This window comes from Narcine bancroftii, chromosome 3, assembly GCF_036971445.1.
Source record: "Narcine bancroftii isolate sNarBan1 chromosome 3, sNarBan1.hap1, whole genome shotgun sequence".
Lineage (NCBI taxonomy): Eukaryota > Metazoa > Chordata > Chondrichthyes > Torpediniformes > Narcinidae > Narcine > Narcine bancroftii.
This window is the reverse complement of record NC_091471.1, coordinates 268723948-268746220: the sequence shown is the minus strand read 5'-3', so window position 1 is coordinate 268746220 and position 22273 is coordinate 268723948. Positions and strand designations below refer to the sequence as shown.

Below are 22273 nucleotides of genomic sequence, written 5' to 3'. Positions count from 1 at the left end.
ACCCTGAATCTAAGTTTACTTTTGACCAATATCTTTGGAATTCTGCCCTAATCCATTCTGGTCACTTATGCACATTGACGTACTGCCAATCATTTTAACACTTTCCCTTTATGTGTTTTATTTTGTTTGTGATTCAGCTGCCTCTTGGTTATCATTACTTTGGCAGTGCCAACTTCCTTGTGAAGGAGTGATACAATAATTCTTTTTACCTTCCAGCCATGCCTACTCTTCATTGTGGTTCGTTATCGGTGTCAACTGGAATAAAATGTTTACTAATAATGTTCCATTGGATTCTCTTTTTACGCCGGTTACAATAGATTATCATATTTGCACTTTAATCCTCTTATTCACTTTTATATTCTGCTGATTTTTGCCTAATTTTATACAGCTAGTGTACAAAATATACCCATTGCTGCTTCATTCTATACCCCTCCGTCAGCCAAGGAGTTAGGAATTTAATGTAATAGAGCCATACCCCAACTGTTACCTTGAAGAAGGGCTTAGGCCCATAACAACAGTTATATATCATTACCTGAGGTCCTCCTGCGTTTCTGTGTTTTTACTACACTACACTCACAGCATCTGCAGACTTTTGTGTTTCATACCCCAACTGTTTCCTCTTTCAAGGCAACCAATTGCTCCTATATATATCGGGCAGGTAGCGTACGATTACAATTTACCCCATTTGGATGTCTCTCTGCAAATGAGCCTATTAAAATTTCTTACTTAGATTTGTCATCTCATTATGATAAAAAAATTGTAGCAAACTCTTCATTCTGTTTTCAAAACTCTATATCTTGTTTCTTTGAAGCAGCTCTCTTCAAATTCAATATGTCTGCAAAGAACACCAGTGAATGTTTAAAGTATACACTGAGATAGTGTCACAAAGTCAAACAGCATATCTGGAAACAAGGACTTATTAAAGCTTTCAATCTGTTGTAACTCACTTCACCAACAAGCTACGGCTATTCTGGGGTAACTAATGAATACTTTCCTTTACAAAAGAAATTGTGCCTTGATGCCTGTCATCTCCATTAATGATGTGTGAGCCATATGTAAATTGTACGTCTCATTTGGTCATTGTGGATCTAAGACTCGACATCAAAGTCTGCATTTCAAGAATCAAGATGCTTTCCTGTATGAAGGATGTTGCATCATTAAATCTAGTTCATTTACAAAAATAAGATTATTTGCAATGTCTGAAATGTAACTTTGTTTTGGATAAAAGTGGTTTAATGTGATTGTCCTGGATGAGTGGGATTGAAGCAACCAGTAGCGACATACTTATCCTATACCTGGGTCAGCCAGAGATTTCAGAGTTTTGGCGTCCTCTCTTTTTCCACATGAAATAACATGCTTCCATACCCCAGCTGCTTATTTTACCACATCTTAAGAAAAAGACACATCTTGAAGGTGAAATGGTCTTTCACGTGGGTATTTTTTTACCCTTTGAATGTCATGGTCCAAAGTACTGTTCCAGTGTCTTCTATAGTTTGCCCTGAGTCTGCATAGGCAGGGTGTTAAGTGAGATCCAAAGTGATGGGTGCTTTGGATTTAAATCATAATATCAGTAAAAGGAACATCAAATGTTCAAATGTGTTTTGAGGTGAAAATTAATTTCTGTGCAATTACTTGCATAGAAAATAGGAGCAGGAGAGAAAAAAAGAGAAAAGAAAGAATAATCTGGAAACAATAGATGTGAATTAAGCAAGAAAATCCACAGACGCTGTGATTGTAGTTCACACAAAAATGATGGAGAAACTCAGCAAAAAGATATCCCAGTTTGCGTCCAATCTCTCCAGTGAAGAGAAGGGCGCATCAGATGCAATAGAAGTCCCCACAGCTTCATGTGAACTGTTGCTTCATTTGGAAGGACTGTTTGCTCAACAAAATGATCTCCCCGTCTGCATCCAAGAAGAAGGGCCAGGCCTGAAACATTGGTTATCTATCTTTACCTTCTGTGGACGCTACAAGACCTGCTCAGTTCCTCCATCATTTTAGTATTTTTATCTCAGTTTGCGTCCAGTGGCAATGGCAAGGATCTCCCAGTGGCCAACCATTTCAATTCTGTTCTGCACTCCTGCACCTGCATGTCTGTCCATGGCCTCATGAACTGCCAAACCGAGGCTGTCTGTAAATTGGACGGACATCACCTAATATTCCGTCTGGGCACTCTCCAACCGGGTGGCATTAATACCCACTTCTGTTTCTGTTAGGCCAGTCCTCTATCTCATTATCTTTCTAATCCCTATTTCCTTTCTTCCAGCTCTCCGCACACTTTCCTCTCCATTCAGATAGCTATCCACTCCTACTATCACTCCTCAGGTTTTTCCTCGTGTCCTCCCACCCATATCCACCTATGATATCTTGCTTGTGGGCCTGTGCTCCTGCCCCTTCCTCCACCTGCCTGCATTTTGCTCATACATTGGTGAACAGTTCAGACCCGAAATATTGGGTATGTATATTTATCGTTGCTGCATTAAAAATGCTGCAGAAATGTCTTCTGAGTTTCTCCAGCATTTTTATATACATTACAATCAGAAGACAGTGGCTTGCCTCATTCAGTTTTCAAGGATGTGACCCTTGTATTGTAAAAGGAGTTACCACCGGTGAACCTTGGCAACTTACACAAGCAATAGGAGAAGATGTAGGCCATCTGGCCCATCGAGTCTGCTCCACCATTCAATAAGATCCAGCCTATCTACCTTTCCTCCATAGTCCTTAATCCCCTGCTTGGCAAAAATTTATGTAAATGCATGGCATAAATATATTTAATGAGGTAACCTCTTTTTCTTTAAGTAGAGAATTCCACAGATTTACTACTCTCTGGGAAAAGCAGTTCCTCCTCATCTCTATCCTAAATCTACTCCCCTGAATCTTGAAACCATGTCCCCTAGTTTTAATCTCACCGACCAATGGAAAAGGCTTTCCTGCCTCTATCTTTATCTATTCCTTTCATCATTTTATAGGTTCTGATAAAATCCCTTCTCAGCCTTCTGAATTCCAGTGAATGTAGTCTCAGGGAACTTGATTTCTTTTCATAAGCTAATCCCTTCATCACCGGAATCAACCTGGTGAATACAGTATCCTCCGCACAGCTTCCAAAGCCTGTATATATTTTCTCGAATAGGGAGACCAGAACTCCACACAGTCCTCCATGTGCAGTCTCACTAGTACCCTGTACAATTGCAGCAGAACCTCCTTGCTTTTAAAAACAATTCACCTGGCAATAAAGGCCAGCGTTCCACTTGCCTTTCTGCACCTGCAAACCAACCTTTGTGTTTCATGCAAGCACTTCCAATTCCCTCTGCACTTCATAAAGTTCAATTGAGTGAAAGCAACTTCCATACATTCCAGGAATAAAATTAGCTTCTCTTTTTGTTGTAAGAATAAAGTAACACTTATTTTTTTATTTTTCTCTTATGTCCTATCTTCCCTTGAGGCTCTGGTTATGGGGTTAATGGCTACACCACAGAGACCCACACATGTAGACGTCCATTAAAGTGTGAATTTGGTTGCAGCACATGGCCACTTGAATTAATCACACACATACTCTCTCTCTCTATCTCTCTCCCTCCCCTCTTTCCCATCTTTGATCCTGGGTCAATTCAATAAATTGTGTCATCCCTCTGTCAGGCAACCAAAATAACCTAACACACCACAGACCTGGGATTGAACTTGATGTCTTTCTGCTACAAATACTGCAGAACTACATCAATCAGAATTCAGCCAGTCAAACTATCAGTGCAGTTCTTGACTGCTTGTCGTCCTTCACCATTAACTCTGAAGATAGTTCTGAAAGCGGTAATAGAAAACACAATAATTATTTCTCATGTTTTGAAAGTAATTGTTCCTAACAATCTAACAACCTACCCAGCAAAATCTAGGGCATAATTCCTGGTTTCCATGCATTCAGTATGACTTGGCATGCAACACTCCTCCATTTAATTCTGAAACATAGCACATATGAAGTTTTATGAAGAGTCAACTGTTTGGTTTGGGTTATTCGCCCAGTAGTCAATTAGCAGAGAGAAATGTTATGTTAATTATGTGTAATAGAATTTGGTTGCATTCAGGTAAATTATTTTAATTTTAAGAAACAACACAGTAATGTTGTATGTTTTCAGATCGGATGAGTTAGATGGTGCAGAGGACATTTACGATAACAGTATTTCTCAGTAACAAATACTGTTGTATGGAATAATTAGTTTTGATATATGTCGCTGTTCATTATAAACCCAGCTGTCACCTTGCAACCTCTCGTCTCTTTCTCATGATTTACAGTTTCTTGCGCTTTTTTTATCTGAGGGTTGCATACTCCATAAAACAGTCAGACAAGCCTTTCTTCTTAAATTTGTAGCTGTTTATTAAATTAATGAAGCCAGAAACTCTCTGTTTGGTTTTCATCACAGTAGCATATTTAACCCTGTCAACCGTTGCCTGACTTTAATGCACTCCAACTTTCTGATGTCAATGGAAATGCTTGTTTTCTGTCATCATGGGGGCCTTCAAGGGCACAAATCAACAAGGGGTTTCCCTGACTGTCCACTTGAAATGGCCAGAGCTTCTGTTTGGTCCAAAGATAATTGGGAAATTATTGATGGGCCATAATGCTGGCCTCACCTAACTCTCTGAAGGAATAAATTCCTTTCAAAGAAGAAAATCTACCTTTCTTACCCAGTTTGATTCCAGTGTCAGCAATGTGGTTATGTCTTAACCGCCAACTCCATTGACTTTTGGGCATAAAATGGAGATACCCAGGTGTCCATATTACTATGGAAAGAGTAATTATGTCAGCTATTATGCACAGGGACAATTATGTATACGCAGGAAGGTAGAAGTATGCTTATGTTTGAGAAAAGGAATGAGAGCTGAAGGGGTTAATTCCCTGCTGATAAATATTTAATGTGATTGTCTGAATGACTGTAGATATTAGGTTTTAGATGCGCTTTGAACTTGGTGGACCAATGCCACCTTTGCCACAAGAGCCAATGGAAAGGTCCAAAGGCAAAACTGGTTTCAATAGTTGGGCTTCTGATTCAGTCTAACCGAGTGTCAATCGTGGCAGCTTGGGAATTTAAATTCCATTATTTAACTACATTTTAAATTTAGAAAGCTACTATCAATAACAATAATCATGAAACTGAAGGATAAATACTCCTCTTGTCTAATCTACCTTCCTTACCCAATTTGGCCTATCTACGTACAAATCCAGACTCACCAATGTTGTCACCATCTAATTACCCTCTGGGCCAGGGTGTGATTTAAAAAGTGCTGACCTTGCCATAACCATGAACAAATAATTAAGTAAGTGTAAGTTTTATAAACCAGCACTTGAATTGGCCGATAATTCTCCAAGCTTAATGTCATATCTCGGCACACTCAGTCCCAATAATCGTGTGCAGATTAGTTTGTGTGGTTTTTAATCCTGTTTGCTGAGAGAATGAATGTTAATGCATGGTAATAGATTTCATTCCTGTACAAGCAGTCCTGCCACAGTTCAATAGCTACATCACAACTTCTGCTAATGGCCATAATGTCCCAATATGTCTGATGATGGGATCAGGGGCTGTAGAACTGATTAAACCATTGCCTTTCTGCTTTATATTTTAATGAGCTTTCTGTCCCCTCTTCCAGCTCAAAACACTGAAGCAGTTATTATTTTAAGAATAATTAATCTAGAAGCAATATTCAAATTAAGTTTTAATCATTGAGTTTTTAAATTAAACCTGTTGGGAACATGCTCCTCTCTGTCAGGAACTGTGAATCAGGTGATATCAGAATTTGGAAGGTGTTGGGGATGAGATTAATGAAGGAAAAAGTGAGGGAGTTAGAGAAAGTCATTTAACTACAGGAAGTAAGCTGCACCCGGCTCTGTCCTGTGTGTCTCAGAGTCTGGTGATATAATGGAGATGGGTTTTGTAATCTTTAGGATCCAGTTTCCCCTATGTTCTCCTGCGGATTATCCCCCTCCACCATCAGTGTGAAGCAGTGTAGTGGTTTGGTTACTGGACTTACAGGCCTCTGATAGCGGTCCTGAATTCAAATCCCTCCGCTGCAGCTTGGGGTCCTGAATTTAGTTCATTAATAAGAGAGCTGAAATTAGTAATAGGTACAGTTTGTAGGAAAAACTTTTATTTATGTTGTAATGGAGACTAGTGTGTCATCCTTGGACATTCTCACGTTCAAGTTTAGGTTTATTATCATCTGATTGTACATCTGTATAACCCAGTGAAACAACGTCTCTCCAAGTCCACAGTGCACTCACAAAAACACATAAAATATAAAGATTTCAAAAAGTAACATATATATGAAAGTAGAGTGTTCCTATGAAACCTTCTGTCAGCTGAAATGGTGTAAAGTGAAGACCCATTCACTACTATTGAAGACTTTTCTCATAAAACCCATTCAAATTTCTTTCGGATAGCAAACACAGGTTTCTATAATTTCCTTGAGCCCTCTTTAGACAGCGCTTCTGGTAAGTGTCATATATGGAGGAAAGGGAGACCCCACTGATCCTCTCAGCTGTTTTAATAATCCTCTGTATAGATTTCCATTCTAACGCACTTTGCACCTACCATACCACACAATAATGCAGCCAGATAGGACCCTCTCAAACTCCTTAGGAAGTGTAGGAACTGCTGTACCTTCCAGACGAATGAATGGTGTTGTGATAGGCCGTCCTTTATATGTATGCCAAAGAACTTTGTGCTCTTCACTCTTTTCATGACAGAACTGTTGATGTGTAGTGGAGAATGGTTGACCTTGGTCCTCCTAACATCCACAATCATCTCCTTTGTCTTGTCCATGTTGACACTCGGGTCATTGTTCTCACACCATTTTTCTGGCCTATCAACCACCTCTCTGTAATGTGACTCATCATTCTTGCTGCTGAAGCCAACTACTGTTGTATCATGCACAAACCTAATGATTCTGTTGGAGGGGCATCTGACAGTGCCATTGTGATCTGAGGGACAAGTATTTTACACAGAGAGTGGTTGACATCCACAAAGTGCTGCCATAAGAGGTGGTGGAAGCCCTTGAAGAGACAAAAGTTGCAGAATTAATGCAAGCAAATGGGATTATAGGAGATGGGCAAAGGAGGCAGAATGAACTTGGGAGGAAGGGCCAATTTCTGTGCTTCACAACTCCATGAATTTTTATTTTTCCTGCATGATAAAAAGAATTTCAACAGCTGAAAAGTGCTTTGGACTGATGTATATGACACAATATTCTTTTCTCCTAATTCTGTGTCATTTAATTTTTTTATCGATTTAGTTCCATTGCGTACTGTCAGTGTGGAGCAGGCTGTCAGTGTGAAGCCCAGTCTAAGAGAAAGGAGGTTTGAAGATAGGAAATCAGAACTGGAAACATTGCCTGAGCTGGAGTTGATGCCAGACCTCTGTAATAGACAAATAGAAGGACTAGTGGTCAATTGATCAAGCCTTGGTGAGGTGCGGTGGCCAGTTGATCAGTTGAAAGGTACAGGTGTAAAGTTGAATACAAAACTTCTTTTCATTCTGAGCTCTGACCATTTGGTGGGTCTCAGGAGGCTTGGATAGCAGATGTGGGCCTAGCTCGGCTTTCAACATTGTTGTCCCTTCTAAGCTGATGACCAAACTTTGTCTGCATGGTATCAGCCCATCCATTTGTAATTGGATGTTGGACTTCCCAACTAACAGTCCTCAATCTGTTAAGCTGGGCAATATTTTCTCTTCCATTCTTACCTTGAATACCAGCATGCCCCAGGGTTGTGTGTTGAGCCCCTTTTTGTATTTCCTCTTTACCTCCGACTGCATTCCTATGTATAGTACAAATTTAATAATCATGTTTGCAGATGTCGCAATGGTAGTAGGTCTGATGAAAGGGGTCGATGAAATAGACTATAGGGATGAGGTACAGCACCTGGCCTTGTGGTGTGCCAATAACAACTTGACACTCAGCACTCAGAAGACCAAGGAACATGGATTTCAGGCACACCAGAAGCCACACTCGCATCCTGATTTAGATCAATGAAGTGGTGGTGGAATTTTTACTGAGCTTTAAGTTCCTTGGCATCCATCTCTCTGAAGATCTCACTTGGTCCTTGAACTCTTCAATTCTGATTAAAAAGGCCCAACAGGGTCTTTATTTTTTCAGGAGCATGAGGAAGATGCCCCTCGGTCCCAGGTCACTGTTGGGTTTCTATAGATGCACGATGGAGAGCGTGTTAACATATGGAATTTCGGTGTAGTACGGGAATTAGATTGCACAAGATCGCAAGGCACTCCAGCGGGTAGAGAAACCTGCCCAACAGATCATTGGATTCCAATTCCCTACCATCAAAAACAGAGGGAACGAATGTCTGGGCAGGGTGAGAAACATTATCAAAGATGCAGCACACCCAAATCATGGACTATTCGCTCTTCTCCCATTGAGCAGACACTACTGGAGCCTTCAATAGCGCACCAGTAGGCTCAAGAAGAACTTTTTTTAATGAAGCTATGACTATGTTGAACCCTGAATCATGGCATTGATGGGTACTGCACTCACATTGTCAAATCAGTACTTTCGAACATTTCGATGTGGAATAGTCTTGATGTTGATTTTAATTGCACACCTTTTATTGTAATGTATATCGCACCTTTTAACCTCCGGTTGATGCTGATTGTATTTCATTGGTTGGTTTACTGGTATAATGACAATAAAGTAAATCATCATCACCAATTGATACCATTAAACGTGACCTACCTGAGACCTGCAGAAATGCACTGCAGCCATTAAAGTCTGGTTGGTTCGGAGTGCCTAAGCATGGGGACAGCAAGTACCAGAACAACCCAATTTCACCAATAACTCTCTGAAGGACCTTTCATTTACTGTGTGTCTGCAAAGAAATTAGATTGACAGAAGATCAGTTCACGATCAGAAGTACTCCGTTGATGTCAGTGGTGCAGTTCGTACAGCATCTCCAGTGTCCCAGGTCAGTCCCGACTTCCGGTGCTATGTGTGCAAACACCGCACATTCTCCCTGCAATCACATGGGGTTTCCCTCAGAGCTGAATTTCCTTCCACTCCCCAAAGACATGCTGGCAGATAAAATGACTTCTATGGATTGTCCCTCATCTGTATCTGAGTGGTAGAATCTGGAGGGAGGAGAGTGGGAAAACCAAGTTGCAAGGAAATTTGATCGGGGAAAGTTACATTGAGAACTATAATCAGTTTGATGAGCTGAAATTACCTCTTTTTAAGGCAAAAGGAAATCTGATGAAAATAATTCCAATCATGTTCTTCCCCAAATGTTCATTGTACAGTACTGAGTGCAATATATCTAAGATGGAGTGCACAGATAGAGTAGGGTCCTGGATATCCATTGCCTATGTCCTTTGGACGTTCGTGGTGATGTCTTCAGAATCACTGCTATATTTGTAACCTATCAGATTATGAAGCTACGTGTCCTGAATATTGTGACCACCTCGGCAGAGGAGATCCTGGCCACATGAGGTGCAAACGAGAGCCCTGGGCATGGTGTTCAGGCAGGGCAGAGGGAGTATAATAACACCCTTTATTTTGCGAGAGATATTTCATATCTCTACATGAAATTATCCAAACCCGATTACTCAGAAGAAACATCTCTCATCTCAGTGAAAATTAAGAGGAAAGAAAAAGTACCAATCAGATTGATTGAGCAGTTGCTCCAACCTAGATAAAGAACCTCATCAATAGAGTTATTACTTGTCCAGACATTAAAGAGACAAATCGTTTGATTATCTGAAAATTAATTTACAAAGCAATGCAACAACCTGGTATAAAATACTCATTTCTTGTAATAATGCTATTTAAATGTTTTATTGATACATATTCCTGTGATAGGCAATAAAATAGCAGCTGTCATAATTTTATGTTTTTTTCGTTAACTGCAACATAATAACTAGGTGGCCCCAATATTTTAACATAATTTTGATATGGTGATAGTAGAGAAATCAAAATTCAAAGCAGAACAAGTAACGTTAAATGTGATGATGAGCTGTACTGACTATAAATTGCATTGAATTTACAGCTTAAAAGCAAACTGTTCAGCCTGATTAGTCCCTTAACAAAATCATTTTTTTAAGACATACAACACTTTAACAGGCTCTTCAGACCTATGAGCACGTGCTGGCCAAATACCCCTATTAATTTACAACCTGGCACGTTTTGAAAGGTGGGAGGAAACTGGTGCACCCAGAGGAAACCCACGCAGACGCGGGAAGAACGTACAAACTCCTTACAGACTACGCTGGATTTAAACCTTGTTCGCTGGCGCTGTGATAACGTTGTACTAACTGCCATGCTAACCACGCTGCCCTGATCAGCCACGTTCATTTGTGGCAATTTTATATTCCTAAACATTGCATCTGAGTGCAGCAGGAGTTAAACAAGAAAGTCTGCAGATGCTGGGGAAGAGGAGAGACTCAGCAGGTCACGCAACATCCTGAGGAAGGAAAGGGTAGCCAACGCTTCATGCCCGGGCATCTTTTGTCAGGCAGCAGTTGTGGCTTCACAAAAGGAGAGGAAGCTTGGACCTTTCAGGTCATCCAATTAACCTGCTCTTAAAAACGTGCTCAAGTACAGTAAAACTCCTAACATTTGGACTGCCCGGGGATTTGGTCAGTCTGGACTTTGGGATCTCCCAATCTCTCGGGCAGTATATCTGTGGCACTTACGCAATGCATGCTCACACACGTAAAATCCGCGAGTTTTCGAGAAGTCTGGATTTTAGGCATCCGAATTTTCGGACTTTTACTGCAAATTGTCGCTAATTAGCCTGCAGCGTCTCGTGTGGAACCAATCAGAGATTGTAGAAATGCATCCCTAGGAAAGTTAGTGCTTCAAAGAGCACAGGAAAAGATTCTGAGGGGTGGGTAACGCAATTTTTTAAAAAACGTTAACGTCAGACAGACATCCCAGAACATTTGTGGCCAAGCTTGTAGTTAAATGCAGATAGAATCTGAATTCCAGAAATCTGCTCTCAAAGGTAGAATTGGTTGTGCCATAGCTAAATGTTAATATTGTGAAAGCTTGGCAGTTGTGAAATTGACCTCTGAAGCCATTAGTGGACAAAGTCTCACCTAAATTCTTATTAAATTCACAGCCCCGCTGTTTTGTTGAAGGCATTAACCTGTTTTTTTTTTAAGATTTCATGTCACGGATATGGTCGTTGGCTGACCTAATCCGGCTCACTCCTTATGTAAATTTCCTGGTGCCCCAGCAAAGCTGGGAGTCAAATGAATTTGAACTACTGCAGAGGGCTCACTGCCAATTCTTTTGAAAGGGTAATGATCTTTGACATTTTGGTTGTTCATTCTGGTCAAAGGCAAAAAGAAAATGGGCTTCGCGGGCATTTTGGACTGGGAACACGGGGAGTTCCTGCCAGTGGCCACAATGCAAGGCAGGTGGTGATCTCCTCACTATATGGCTCACATTGAACCTCCTCTAAGGGGCATATGCCTTTAAGACATTCAACCTCATTCAGTAAGACGAACCTGAATTTCCATCCTGCTGCATTGTGCTGCAGTATCCTAGAGTCAGACAGAAGCGGCCCTCTTATCTGTGGACAAAGAGAGTGTCTATCAGACCTGTTCTTTCAGACGTGGCAAGTGACTACAAAGGAACAAGGAGGACAAAAACTAAATTCATCTTGTCTCACTGGATGAGCGCACCCATGCCATGCTTTGTTCATTTTCCTTTTTTTTCCCCCTGTTGAGGTCCAGTGCACACGGTTTAGCCAGAGATTGACATCTGGACCAACTCCTTTTAGAATTCTGAAATACTTTAACCCTTTTCAGCCATACACGACGACACTGTGGTACTGTGAATGCTGCCCGTCAGGTTTCATCTCAGTGGTTCCGAGGTCATTGTTACACGACCTTTAGCTGGACTTGTGTCAATTTAAAACTGTTACATTAATATCCAGCATTTCCCTTCTGTTCTGGCTTCAGCTGCTGAGGCCATCCACATTGTGTCTTGAAGGAAGTATTCCCGTTTTTACCAGGAGCCTTGGTGGTTAAAACATTAGAATTCCGTACATAAAAATCTGTACTAACTCCCTCAGACCACCCATGAAATCACCTGTTCAAAAGGGTAAATGATTCTGCCTGTGCCTTCTAGCAACTCCAAAGCATTCAGTTGCTCCCAGATGGGTAACTCCCGCATGCAGATCCTGTGTAATTCTGGGACGCATGTGATGGAAAACTGTCTCTTTGCCGCAATGTCAGCCATCCCTGAAGTGGATCAAAATCCCCATTCTTTTGAGTGGGTTTTCCTCACCTGGAGATTAGAAAGATAAAGGTATATTCTTCATTGCTTTTCTCCTTTTAATTTTTTTTTAACCATTTCTTAAAAGTTTAATGCTTTTAATGAATCATTTTAGTCTTAATTTTTTTTTAAACATCATTTTTAGTGTTTCGGTTGTGTGAACATAAGAAGTGTTGACCCCTCAAACCTGCTCTGATATTCACTAAGATCTTGTTGTGGCCTCAACACCTCCTTCCCGCTCTCTCTATATCCCTTGAGTCTCTTGTAGTTCAAAGCTTTGTCAATCTCTACCTTGAATGTGTAAAAAAAAGACTTCACCTTCACAGCTCTCTGGGGTAGAGAATCCCATCTCCATCCTAAATGAACAACTGAGTATTTCGAAGATCCAACCCCCTATTTCTGGACACCTCCACTGGGAAGACATCCACTCAGCTTTCACCCCGTCAGAAATCTTGCATTTCCATAAGATCATCCCTCATTCTTCTGTACAATGAGTATAGATCCAACCTGCCTTCATACATCCCAGGAATCAACATAACGAAACTCGCTTCATATCCTCTTATGCATAGAGAGACCAAGACTTTATAGAGTTCTCTAGGGACAGTCTCACCAGTGCTGGTGAACCTCAGTAGGTAACACAGCATCTATAGGAAGCAAAGGCGTATAACCTCTAAAGGGCTCAGGACTGAAACGTCGGATATAACTTTGCTTCCTACTGATTGTCTGTAAAGTTGAAGCAAAATTTCTTTCCGTTCAGCATTCCTTGCAATAATGGCCTGTAAAGTTGAATCAAAACTTCCGAACACTTGATATGTCTTGCAATAAAAGCCAAAGTTCTATTATCCTTTCATTCTGGCTGATTCATAGTTTTTAAATGCATTTGTTCATTAGAGACCTTTAACAAAATAAAAAAGCTTCCCAGGTTTGATAAGACTTTATACCTTCCTCATCCTTTCAGGCCATTCTGTGGGCAGAGTCTCAGAGATATTCCACTGGCGTCTCTCTGCCCCCTCACCAGCAACCTCCTGGGTGCAAGGGACAGTTTGCTGCCTCTGGCAGAGTACCTACAGCAGGGAAGCACAAGTCCAAGTAGCAGGCCTAGTCCAGCTTGATTTTTTTTGGACCCATTCCCGTCTGTGACCTTTCGTCATTCTTGAGATAATTATCTGCAAATAGGATTTTGTAGTACAGTAGAAGGATTATGTTAAGGCACTACACAAAAGTGCTGGAGAATCTCAGCAGGTCACGCACCATCTATAAGAAGCAAAGGGATGTAACCTCCAAACTATGGGTTATATTCCGTTGTTTCCTATTGGTACTGCGTGACCTGCTGAGTTTAAAAACACACAGAAATGCTGGAGAAACTCAGCCAGTCTCACAGTGCTCATGGGAGGTAAATATATATGCCGAGGTTGTCCAGCACTTTCATGCTTTGCACCACAATCATTGCGTCTGCAGACTTTCCTGTTCATCTGAAGAACAGTTTAGGTTTGAACTGGCAGGAGTGGATTCTGCTTGTAAAATGTGATCAGCAATCCCCTCCACATCATGGAATGCAAAAACATTAATCCTTGCTTTTTCGTCGTTGAGATGAATTTATGGGTAATGAGGCGATCAGTGTGGGTTTGTATCTTGGACGAATATGACATAGTGGACCTCCAGCCAAGTTCTTTGGAATCAAGCATCAATATTTTCAAACGATCATTATGGATCTTCATTAATAATTTTATAAGTCACGTTTCTATGTACTTGATTTAATTTTCAAATGTTAATTGTATGGACTAATTTGGTGTTTGTATGTGTGTGTATGTATATATATATATATATATATATATATATAAAGCATAGAAAAGATCAAAAAATCATTTCATTTATGGTATCTGAACTGAACTGAAAAGGTAAAATCATTAGTTTCATGAATCCTAAATAAACATAAAAATAACATTTGGATATTTAGACTGAAAATCTCCTGCTGCATAGAATTATGACTGTAAGGTTTTGACTGCTGTGTAAAACAGACAGACGTAGCCATGGTCACTGTTCAGTGTCTCATTGGCAACGTAAGTTAAGATATGATATCACCCTGAAATTCCTTCAATTGGTCCGACCAGGGAAGTCACCAGGGTCCTTGTTCTTTGATCTCATTCCACCAGCGTTGTCTCCGCTCCATCCTCAACATTCATTGGAGCGACTTCATCCCTAACATCGAAGTACTCGAGATGGTAGAGGCCGACAGCATCGAATCCACAATGTTGAAGATCCAACTGTGCTGGGTAGGACACGTCTCCAGAATGGAGGACCATCGCCTTCCCAAGATTGTGTTATATGGCGAGCTCTCCACTGGCCATCGTGTCAGAGGTGCACCAAAGAAGAGGTACAAGGACTGCCTAAAGAAATCTCTTGGTGCCTGCCACATTGACCACCGCCAGTGGGCTGATATCGCCTCAAACCGTGCATCTTGACGCCTCACAGTTCGGCAGGCAGCAACCTCCTTTGAAGAAGACCGCAGAGCCCACCTCACTGACAAAAGACAAAGGAGGAAAAACCCAACACCCAACCCCAACCAACCAATTTTCCCCTGCAACCGCTGCAACCATGTCTGCCTGTCCCGCATCGGACTTGTCAGCCACCAACGAGCCTGCAGCTGACGTGGACATTTACCCCTCCATAAATCTTCGTCCGCGAAGCCAAGCCAAAGAAGAAAGGTCAGAGTGAGATGACCCACACACCTGGTCAGTTCTTCTTGTCTTTACGTTTACGATGGGCAAAGAATGGAGACATGAGCAGCCCCTACATCAGGACAATGATGGAGCAGATAAAAGTGATGGGAAAAAAATGGAAGAATGACTTTTATTTGAAGCTATCCCAGAATTAAAGAGAGGAATTATGAAATGGGTAATTCAGAATGTTAAATATTTAATAAATATAACCAATTACACCAAGGTTTCCAATCTTTACTTGCTCATATTTCACCGGTTCTATTATTAAAGCTATTATTTTGAAAAGAGATGTTCTTGTGAATGTCTCATCAAATTACATTAAATATTAAATAATATAGATAAGGTAAACTGAGATTATTGTATCAAAGTAAGACAAGAAAATAGAACATAACTGGAAATTGGAATAATGTAAGTTCAGAATAAATGTTAGGAGAATCTTTCTTATTCATTGGTGGAGAAACATGACAGAAATGTTTCTTGTGTGAAAACATGAAAAACAATAATGCATGGAAATTCCAATACATTCATGTTCCCCAGTGACTGGGCTAATGACTTCTGGAGCCAGTGATCAGTGGAGAGGTTGGCCGATAGTGGGAAGGATTGGAGGGGTGGTGGGGGGGAATAGAGCAGTGGTGGGGGTAAAGTGGTATTGGGCCATGAAGCACAGAATTGAATGGTAAGTGTTACAATCAGAGGCAGTGCTAGGTGATCTATTTCTAATAGTACTGAGATCTATAATGAATAGAGTTTTAAGGTATATAATGAATAATGCTGTTGAGCCTGTAATGAATGGTGCTGTGGATTATATAATGAATGATACTGTGAGGTCTATAATGAATTATACTTGGGTCAATAATGAATGGTTTTATGGGATCCATAATGAATGGTGCAATGGGGTCTATAATGAATAATGCTTCAGCTCCAATAATGAATAGGGCAGTGGGATTTCGTGTCATGGAGTCTCTAATGAATGCTGTAGTGTATGGCCTCTAATGTGTGGTGCAGTGGACATTCTATTGAAAGGTGTAGTGTGGTTTTCTATTGTATGGTGCAATGGAGTCTAACAATTGGTGCTGTGGGTGTGAATAATGCACTGGGATCTATAATGGATGGTATAGTGGGGGTCTCTAATAATTAGTATTATAAGGTCTAATAAATGGCACCTTGGGTTCTATAATGAATGATGCCATGGGAACTATAATGAATGGGGTAGTGGTGTCTCTTAAAATTGATGTTATAGGATGGTACATCCCTAATGAATAGTGCTATAGGGTATAAAATGAATGATATGCACTCATAAGAATGGTGCTATATGGCCTACAATTTATGATACTGTGGAATTTTATGTAATAGTGCAATGGGGTCCGTAACGAATGGTGCAATAGGGTCTCTAATAAAGAGCATTGTCAGGTGTATAATGAATACTATGTACTTTAGGATGCTTTGGGTGAATGGTGCTATGTGGTGTCTGGTTTATAATGAATAGAGCTGTGATATTTCTAGTGGGCCACATGTATGGTGGCCTTTCCCTCTTTTGCCTCATTTCTCAGCCATCTAAATTCAAAGCAATGGTCTAAAAGGTAAGTGGACATGGAAATATCTGATCAGAGTAAAACTGCAGCCATCTGAACCACAGAGACAAGTTATCGCTCCCTGTGAAATTGTGAAGAATGATGTTTAAAGGCTGGTAGTGTACAACCTGACAGTTACAAGCACCACTAACCATTCTCTCATTGTGTTTTTTTCCAGCATCACCTCACCCTAACATTGTTGGGAAGCCCTGCTTAAAGTTAAAAGTATATGTCAGACCAACAAGTAAGTCACATGTGCTTGAGTGTTTCTGATGTCTTCAATTGGCGTCATTCTTTTAAGGCTTGCATGGTGATAATTATTAAATTAATGAGTTGAGAAAGTCATATAAGACTGAAATAGATATTGTGTTGTAAATCCTTCTTCCCTCACTGTTCTACTGTCATTTTCTTTCACTTTAATTCATCATTGCTGATTCGCCATGATTTTAAAGTCAGATAAAACAACTTGGTAAGAACGTTTTTATTGGGCTTTATAGCAGCAATAACATGGCTCCCCAGATGGAATGAATTTGGGGTTAATGGAAGATTCAGGTCCAAAAGATTAGGTTTGACTGCTTTTATTGTTTTTTTTAGTATTAACTAAGGACAGTAAAATGTTAGGACTTCAGCACTGGATCATTGAGCTATTACACTAGTTTTCAAAGGATTGCTTGAAGAAAGCCTTGAATATTGTAGGTAAGAGCTTGATGACAACTAGAAAATTGATCTGACTGAAACTGAGTCACTTTAACTGAACTAATCAAAATGTTTCCAGTTTTTTTGTTGGGCCTTTATAGTTTCTTTTTTTGATTATTTTTTATAGAGTTCAACATAATAAATGTCGATCATGTAAAATACAGGTAAATACCTACCAAAGGGAGCAAAAAAACAAGACAATAATGGTTAAATAATAAAATGTGTGTAACTACATTAATAGTTACTTATAATAACTCAATCTAGTAATAAATTTAATGTATGCAACCATGTTAGACCTGTTTATTAAACTGTTGTATTAAAATAATAAAGATTTTAAAAAACTATAAGACTAAACTAAAATAATCTAATCCCTTCCTTCTAATCAAGGTTACTTTTTTGAGAAGAAAAAGAAATCAAAAATGATGTGGAATCACTGGAGACCCACTGGAGAACAGACAAAGAATTACCGACCGGAGTGTATAATACTTATTGACTCTTCCAAGTATAAAAATATTCTAAGAATGGGCCCCATAACTTCATCAATTGAAACTTTCTATCTTTAATATTATATCTGATTTTCTCTAAACTTAAATAGGACATTACATCACATAGCCTCTGGATATAGGTAGGGGATGCATCTCCGTTCCATTTCAATAAACTAGCTGTCATTGTAGTAAAAGCTAAGACTTTTTCTTGAGATGCTAATAAAGGCTCATCTGAGTCACGAGAAAAAAAATTAAACAGACCAATTAACAGTCAGGGCTCTAAGTCAATTTAAAGAATTATTGATAGAGCTTGAAAAATCCCTTTCCAAACTCTCTCTAAATTTGGGCATTCACAGAACATATGAATCGGAGAGGCTTCAAAAATGTTATATTTCTCACAAAAGGAATCAATATCTGCATAAAAATGGGATAATTTAAGTTTGAACACATAAGTTCTGTGCACCACCTTAAATTGTAATAAGCAGTGTCTTGCACAAAATGAAGAGTCATTAATCACACTGAGAGTAGAATACCAATCTTCATCTGGAAAAAGTTATATTCAAGTCTCTTTCCCAATCTCTTTTGATCCTGGCCAATGGTCCAGTGAATTATTATAAATACATCCTATTAATCCACATCGAAAATAAAATTGTATGTTAAAAAACAGATCATGAGTCTTAGTATTAGAAATGCGCAAAAAATCTGAAAGCTTGGACTGAACCAAATGCCTAATTTGTAAATATCTAAAAAAATGCCCGTTGGAAATATTAAATTCGGCTGATAATTGTTCGAAAGAGGCAAAATTATTCAGACCTTTTTTTTAACATCAGCTCTGCCAGAAAAACCTGTTCAGGAAATCTAGGATTTAGAAAGTCTAAGGAAACACATTCAAGCCACCAAGAGCAGGATTTAGGGAATATTTACAGTAAATATTGACAATAAAACATAGATACAGTGATGTGTGCAGTACTTTAAATAGGCTGTGGTTTTCCATCCATAATCGCACTTAACATGTATACTACTTTGGATGATTGTTTTGGGGCAATGGAGGTAGGGGGGAGGGTGGGGGAAACAGGGACTTTTGCACATCTCTGAATTGACGCCAATCTCTCATTGCATATGGGAGTCCTCCTTTGAGCTATTCAGGATTGGGGTTGGTTGAAGTGACTCAGTCAACCATTGTTAAGATCTGATTGAGTGGCAATGATAAGTCTGGATGTTGGATTTCAGATAATCACTTGACTTCATCAAGTGTGGGCTGGGCAGAGGAAAGAAACATAAAAATAAGGTCATCAATTGCTGGATATGGCATTAGGTAAAAAAATACAAATGCCACAGGACATAGAGGGGTGTTTCAAGAGCAGGGACGTGGATGGAAGCTCAGTTGTACCCACAGGCTAGAAATACAAAGGAGGTAATAGTTTAGGGTCCAGCACCAGGGTCAGGTGAATCAGCAGAAAAGGTTTTTGAGTAAAATTGAGCTACAAAGTGAGGCAGACAGTTTTCCAATTCCTGGGAAGGTATATAGTTTAAGCTCATGTTCTAAGCAAAATTATATTATTCAGTCCTCTGCATGTTGCTTAAGGCTGAGTTTGATGGGTTTAGGATCTCAGCATTAAACCAAAGCAAAATTACATTTCCCTGAAATCCTCTTAATATAAAAAAAAAGGTCCTTTGGACAATAATTATTTCCAAGATTACACTGGAAATGTTTTAATACTTTTCCCCTTAATGTCTAACTTTTTTTTAAGGCTGTAGTTTTCTTCAGTAAAGGGGAACTTGAAAACAGGATCCCTCTCTGCTCACTAACCCTATGCTTTGAAAATCACCCTCATACTGACACATAGCTACTGTTTCTATTTCTGTCGTAGACAGTTGTATGGAAGCAGTAGGGGTGAATGAAGGTGATTTCGATGTAAACAACAGTTCAGTTGAAGCTTCAGGTTAGTAATATCAAAGTGCCTCATCTTTCTGTCACCTCTGTCTTCCTTCCATTTTCCCTAATCCTTTCTTTGGCATGTCACACAGGGTTATTGCATATCTTAACGATTTCTACACTGGAATGCTAAATCTAAAGTAAAAATCTTGAATAAGAATCTGAAAGGGGATGATGGTGGAGGGAGGGGTGCAGATTAAAATGAGACAAAATTATTCAGAATGTATACCCTAAAATTTAAATCACAAAGGATCCTAGATCTCTGAAGCCAACAAAATAAAGCAATAATCCTGGTTGTACATGCATCAATCTAACCATCTGGATTAGATTTATTATAATCTTTTTACTCTTCCTCTAACCAACCATTTCTAATAATGGAATACAACAAGGCTTGGCTGCCAAGTATCTCTGTTGTATTCTGTGATTATTATGAGGCTTGGCTGTTAGTAGAGATTTAAGATGTCTCCTTTTCTAACTATCAAAATGTAATTGTTTTATTTCAGAAATTATTTCTGATTTTTGATATATCAGCCAACATCAGATCCACCAATGTGACATTTGTCTTGTGCAACTAAATATTCCAATCCGACCAAGGAAGTAAGCAACTATTTCCTTGAAATTATGTGGATATTGATGTTCCTTACTCTACTGGGCCTTTCTGAACGGAGGTGTTAAAGTATTAAACACTGTGACTGTAATGCAGGTGTTCAGAACTGCAATGTGTAAATTCAAGGTCACATTCTATTGAACAGCAAGGGGACTCTCAAAGCCTCAACTAGGGTCAATAGGAGACTGTGAGGGCTTTCTACCACTTAATCAGTGTGTGTGTGTGTGCACGAGTGTAATAATCCTCTAACACTTGACAAGTTGGAATGGGAGAGTGTGAGGGCATTCTAACCCTCAACAATGTGGTTGAGGATAGCACAAGATTCCTCCTAACCCTCAATCTGGCTTGATGGAAGAGTATGAGGGTCCTCTCACCTTGACCAGGCTTATAACCAAGATCAAAAGCTTTGGCCTCTAATATACAATAAAACCCTGGTATCCAGCACCTATGGGGATTGGTAGATGCTGGATAAGCGAATGGTCCACCTGCTTGAGACACCATCTAACCTGATTGGCGAACTAACGATGAAGCACACCAATTTTAATCTTTTGTATTTTTTACCTATTTATTTTCTGCAATTTATTTGTTAACTGGTTGCTTGAATTCCAGATTACAGGGGTTTTACTGTACACTGGATCACTGTGATTGAACAATTAAGGTTATAAGAGACATAGGGATCATGGACGAATATGAGTTAGGCAGCGGGTCATCTATGATCTTGTTGAATGATGGAGCAGGCCCGTGATGAGGCTAAGGTTCAACTAAGCTCAATAAACAAGTCTGAAGAACATCTAACCCTTAACAGTGTGGTCTGGGAAAAAGTTTAGGCCATCCGCCACTTGAGCGGGCCTTTTTGTGGTGTGACTACTCTTTGATCTTCAAAGCATGTTGAGCAGTAGGTTTATTTTTGTGTAGCATTGAAGGTAAAGTCAAGTCAAGGCATCTTTATTTATTGTTCATACCATGCTCACACGGTAAAGACATGATAGCGTTTCTCCGGCACCACAGAGCATATTTACATAAACATAAGTTAGAATAAAAGTTAAACACATTGAAGTATTAAAATATTAAGACATATACAGTAAAAGTCCATGACAACTATCCACACCTGTTCTGGGAATTCAGGAGCCTAATGGCTTGGGGGAAAAAAACTGTTGCCCAATCTGAATATAATGGTCCGAATGCTATGGTACCTCCTACCAGATGGCAGAAGGGAGAACAGTTTTCTTGAGGGGTGTGTGGAATCCTTCGCAATGTTTATTGCCTCTCACCTGCATCGAGTGCTGTAGATGTACTTCACGGTGGGAAGAGAGCCAGCAATGATCTTTTCTGCTGACTTCACTATCCTCTGCAGGGTCTTGCGGTCTGAAGTGGTACAACTTCCAAATTAAGCTGTGATGCAGTTGCACAGGATGCTCTCAATACATCCTCTGTAGAATGTAAGGAGGATGGAGGGTGGGAGATGAACTTTCCTCAGCCTTTGCAGGAAGTAGGGACACTGCTGGACCTTCTTGGTTATGGAGCTAGTGTTAAGGAACCAGGTGAGATTCTCCACCAGGTGCACTCTAAGGAACCTGATACTTTTGAAGACTTGAATAGTGGTGCTGACAATGGTCAGCGGAGCGTAGTCCCTCCAGATTCTCCTGAAGTCGACAACCATCTCTTTTGTTTTATTAACATTCAGATACAGGTTGTTGCTTGTGTTAGATTTCCAGAAATTTGAAAGGTTATGGAATCCACTTAACCCTTAAATCACAAATGATTATTAAGTTGCTACTCCAGCCATAAGGAAAATCTGACATAAAAGACCCAGACTTTTCCTTCCATTGATGCGGCATCTTGGGGGCTCTTCACGGGTTTCCTCAACCTTGTCCAATTTACTGTGCAAGAAAGAGCTTCACCTGCTTCTCCAAGGGTGAGAGAAACACGAGATGGACAGGAACACAAAACATCACGAGCCTGCTTCGTCATTCATCAAGATCATG

At 39.9% G+C, this 22273-nt stretch overlaps 1 protein-coding gene across 1 annotated transcript in view; it reads left to right on the top strand.

The window, feature by feature from the left end:
• The window catches only part of LOC138758743 (ephrin-A5-like), a 377942-nt gene that overhangs the window by 341011 nt on the left and 14658 nt on the right, over positions 1-22273 (top strand). Inside the window, exons 3-4 of the mRNA XM_069928087.1 lie at positions 16743-16808; positions 19617-19688. Of these exons, the coding sequence (XP_069784188.1) occupies positions 16743-16808; positions 19617-19688 (138 nt within the window). The remainder of the gene's footprint in view (positions 1-16742; positions 16809-19616; positions 19689-22273) is intronic.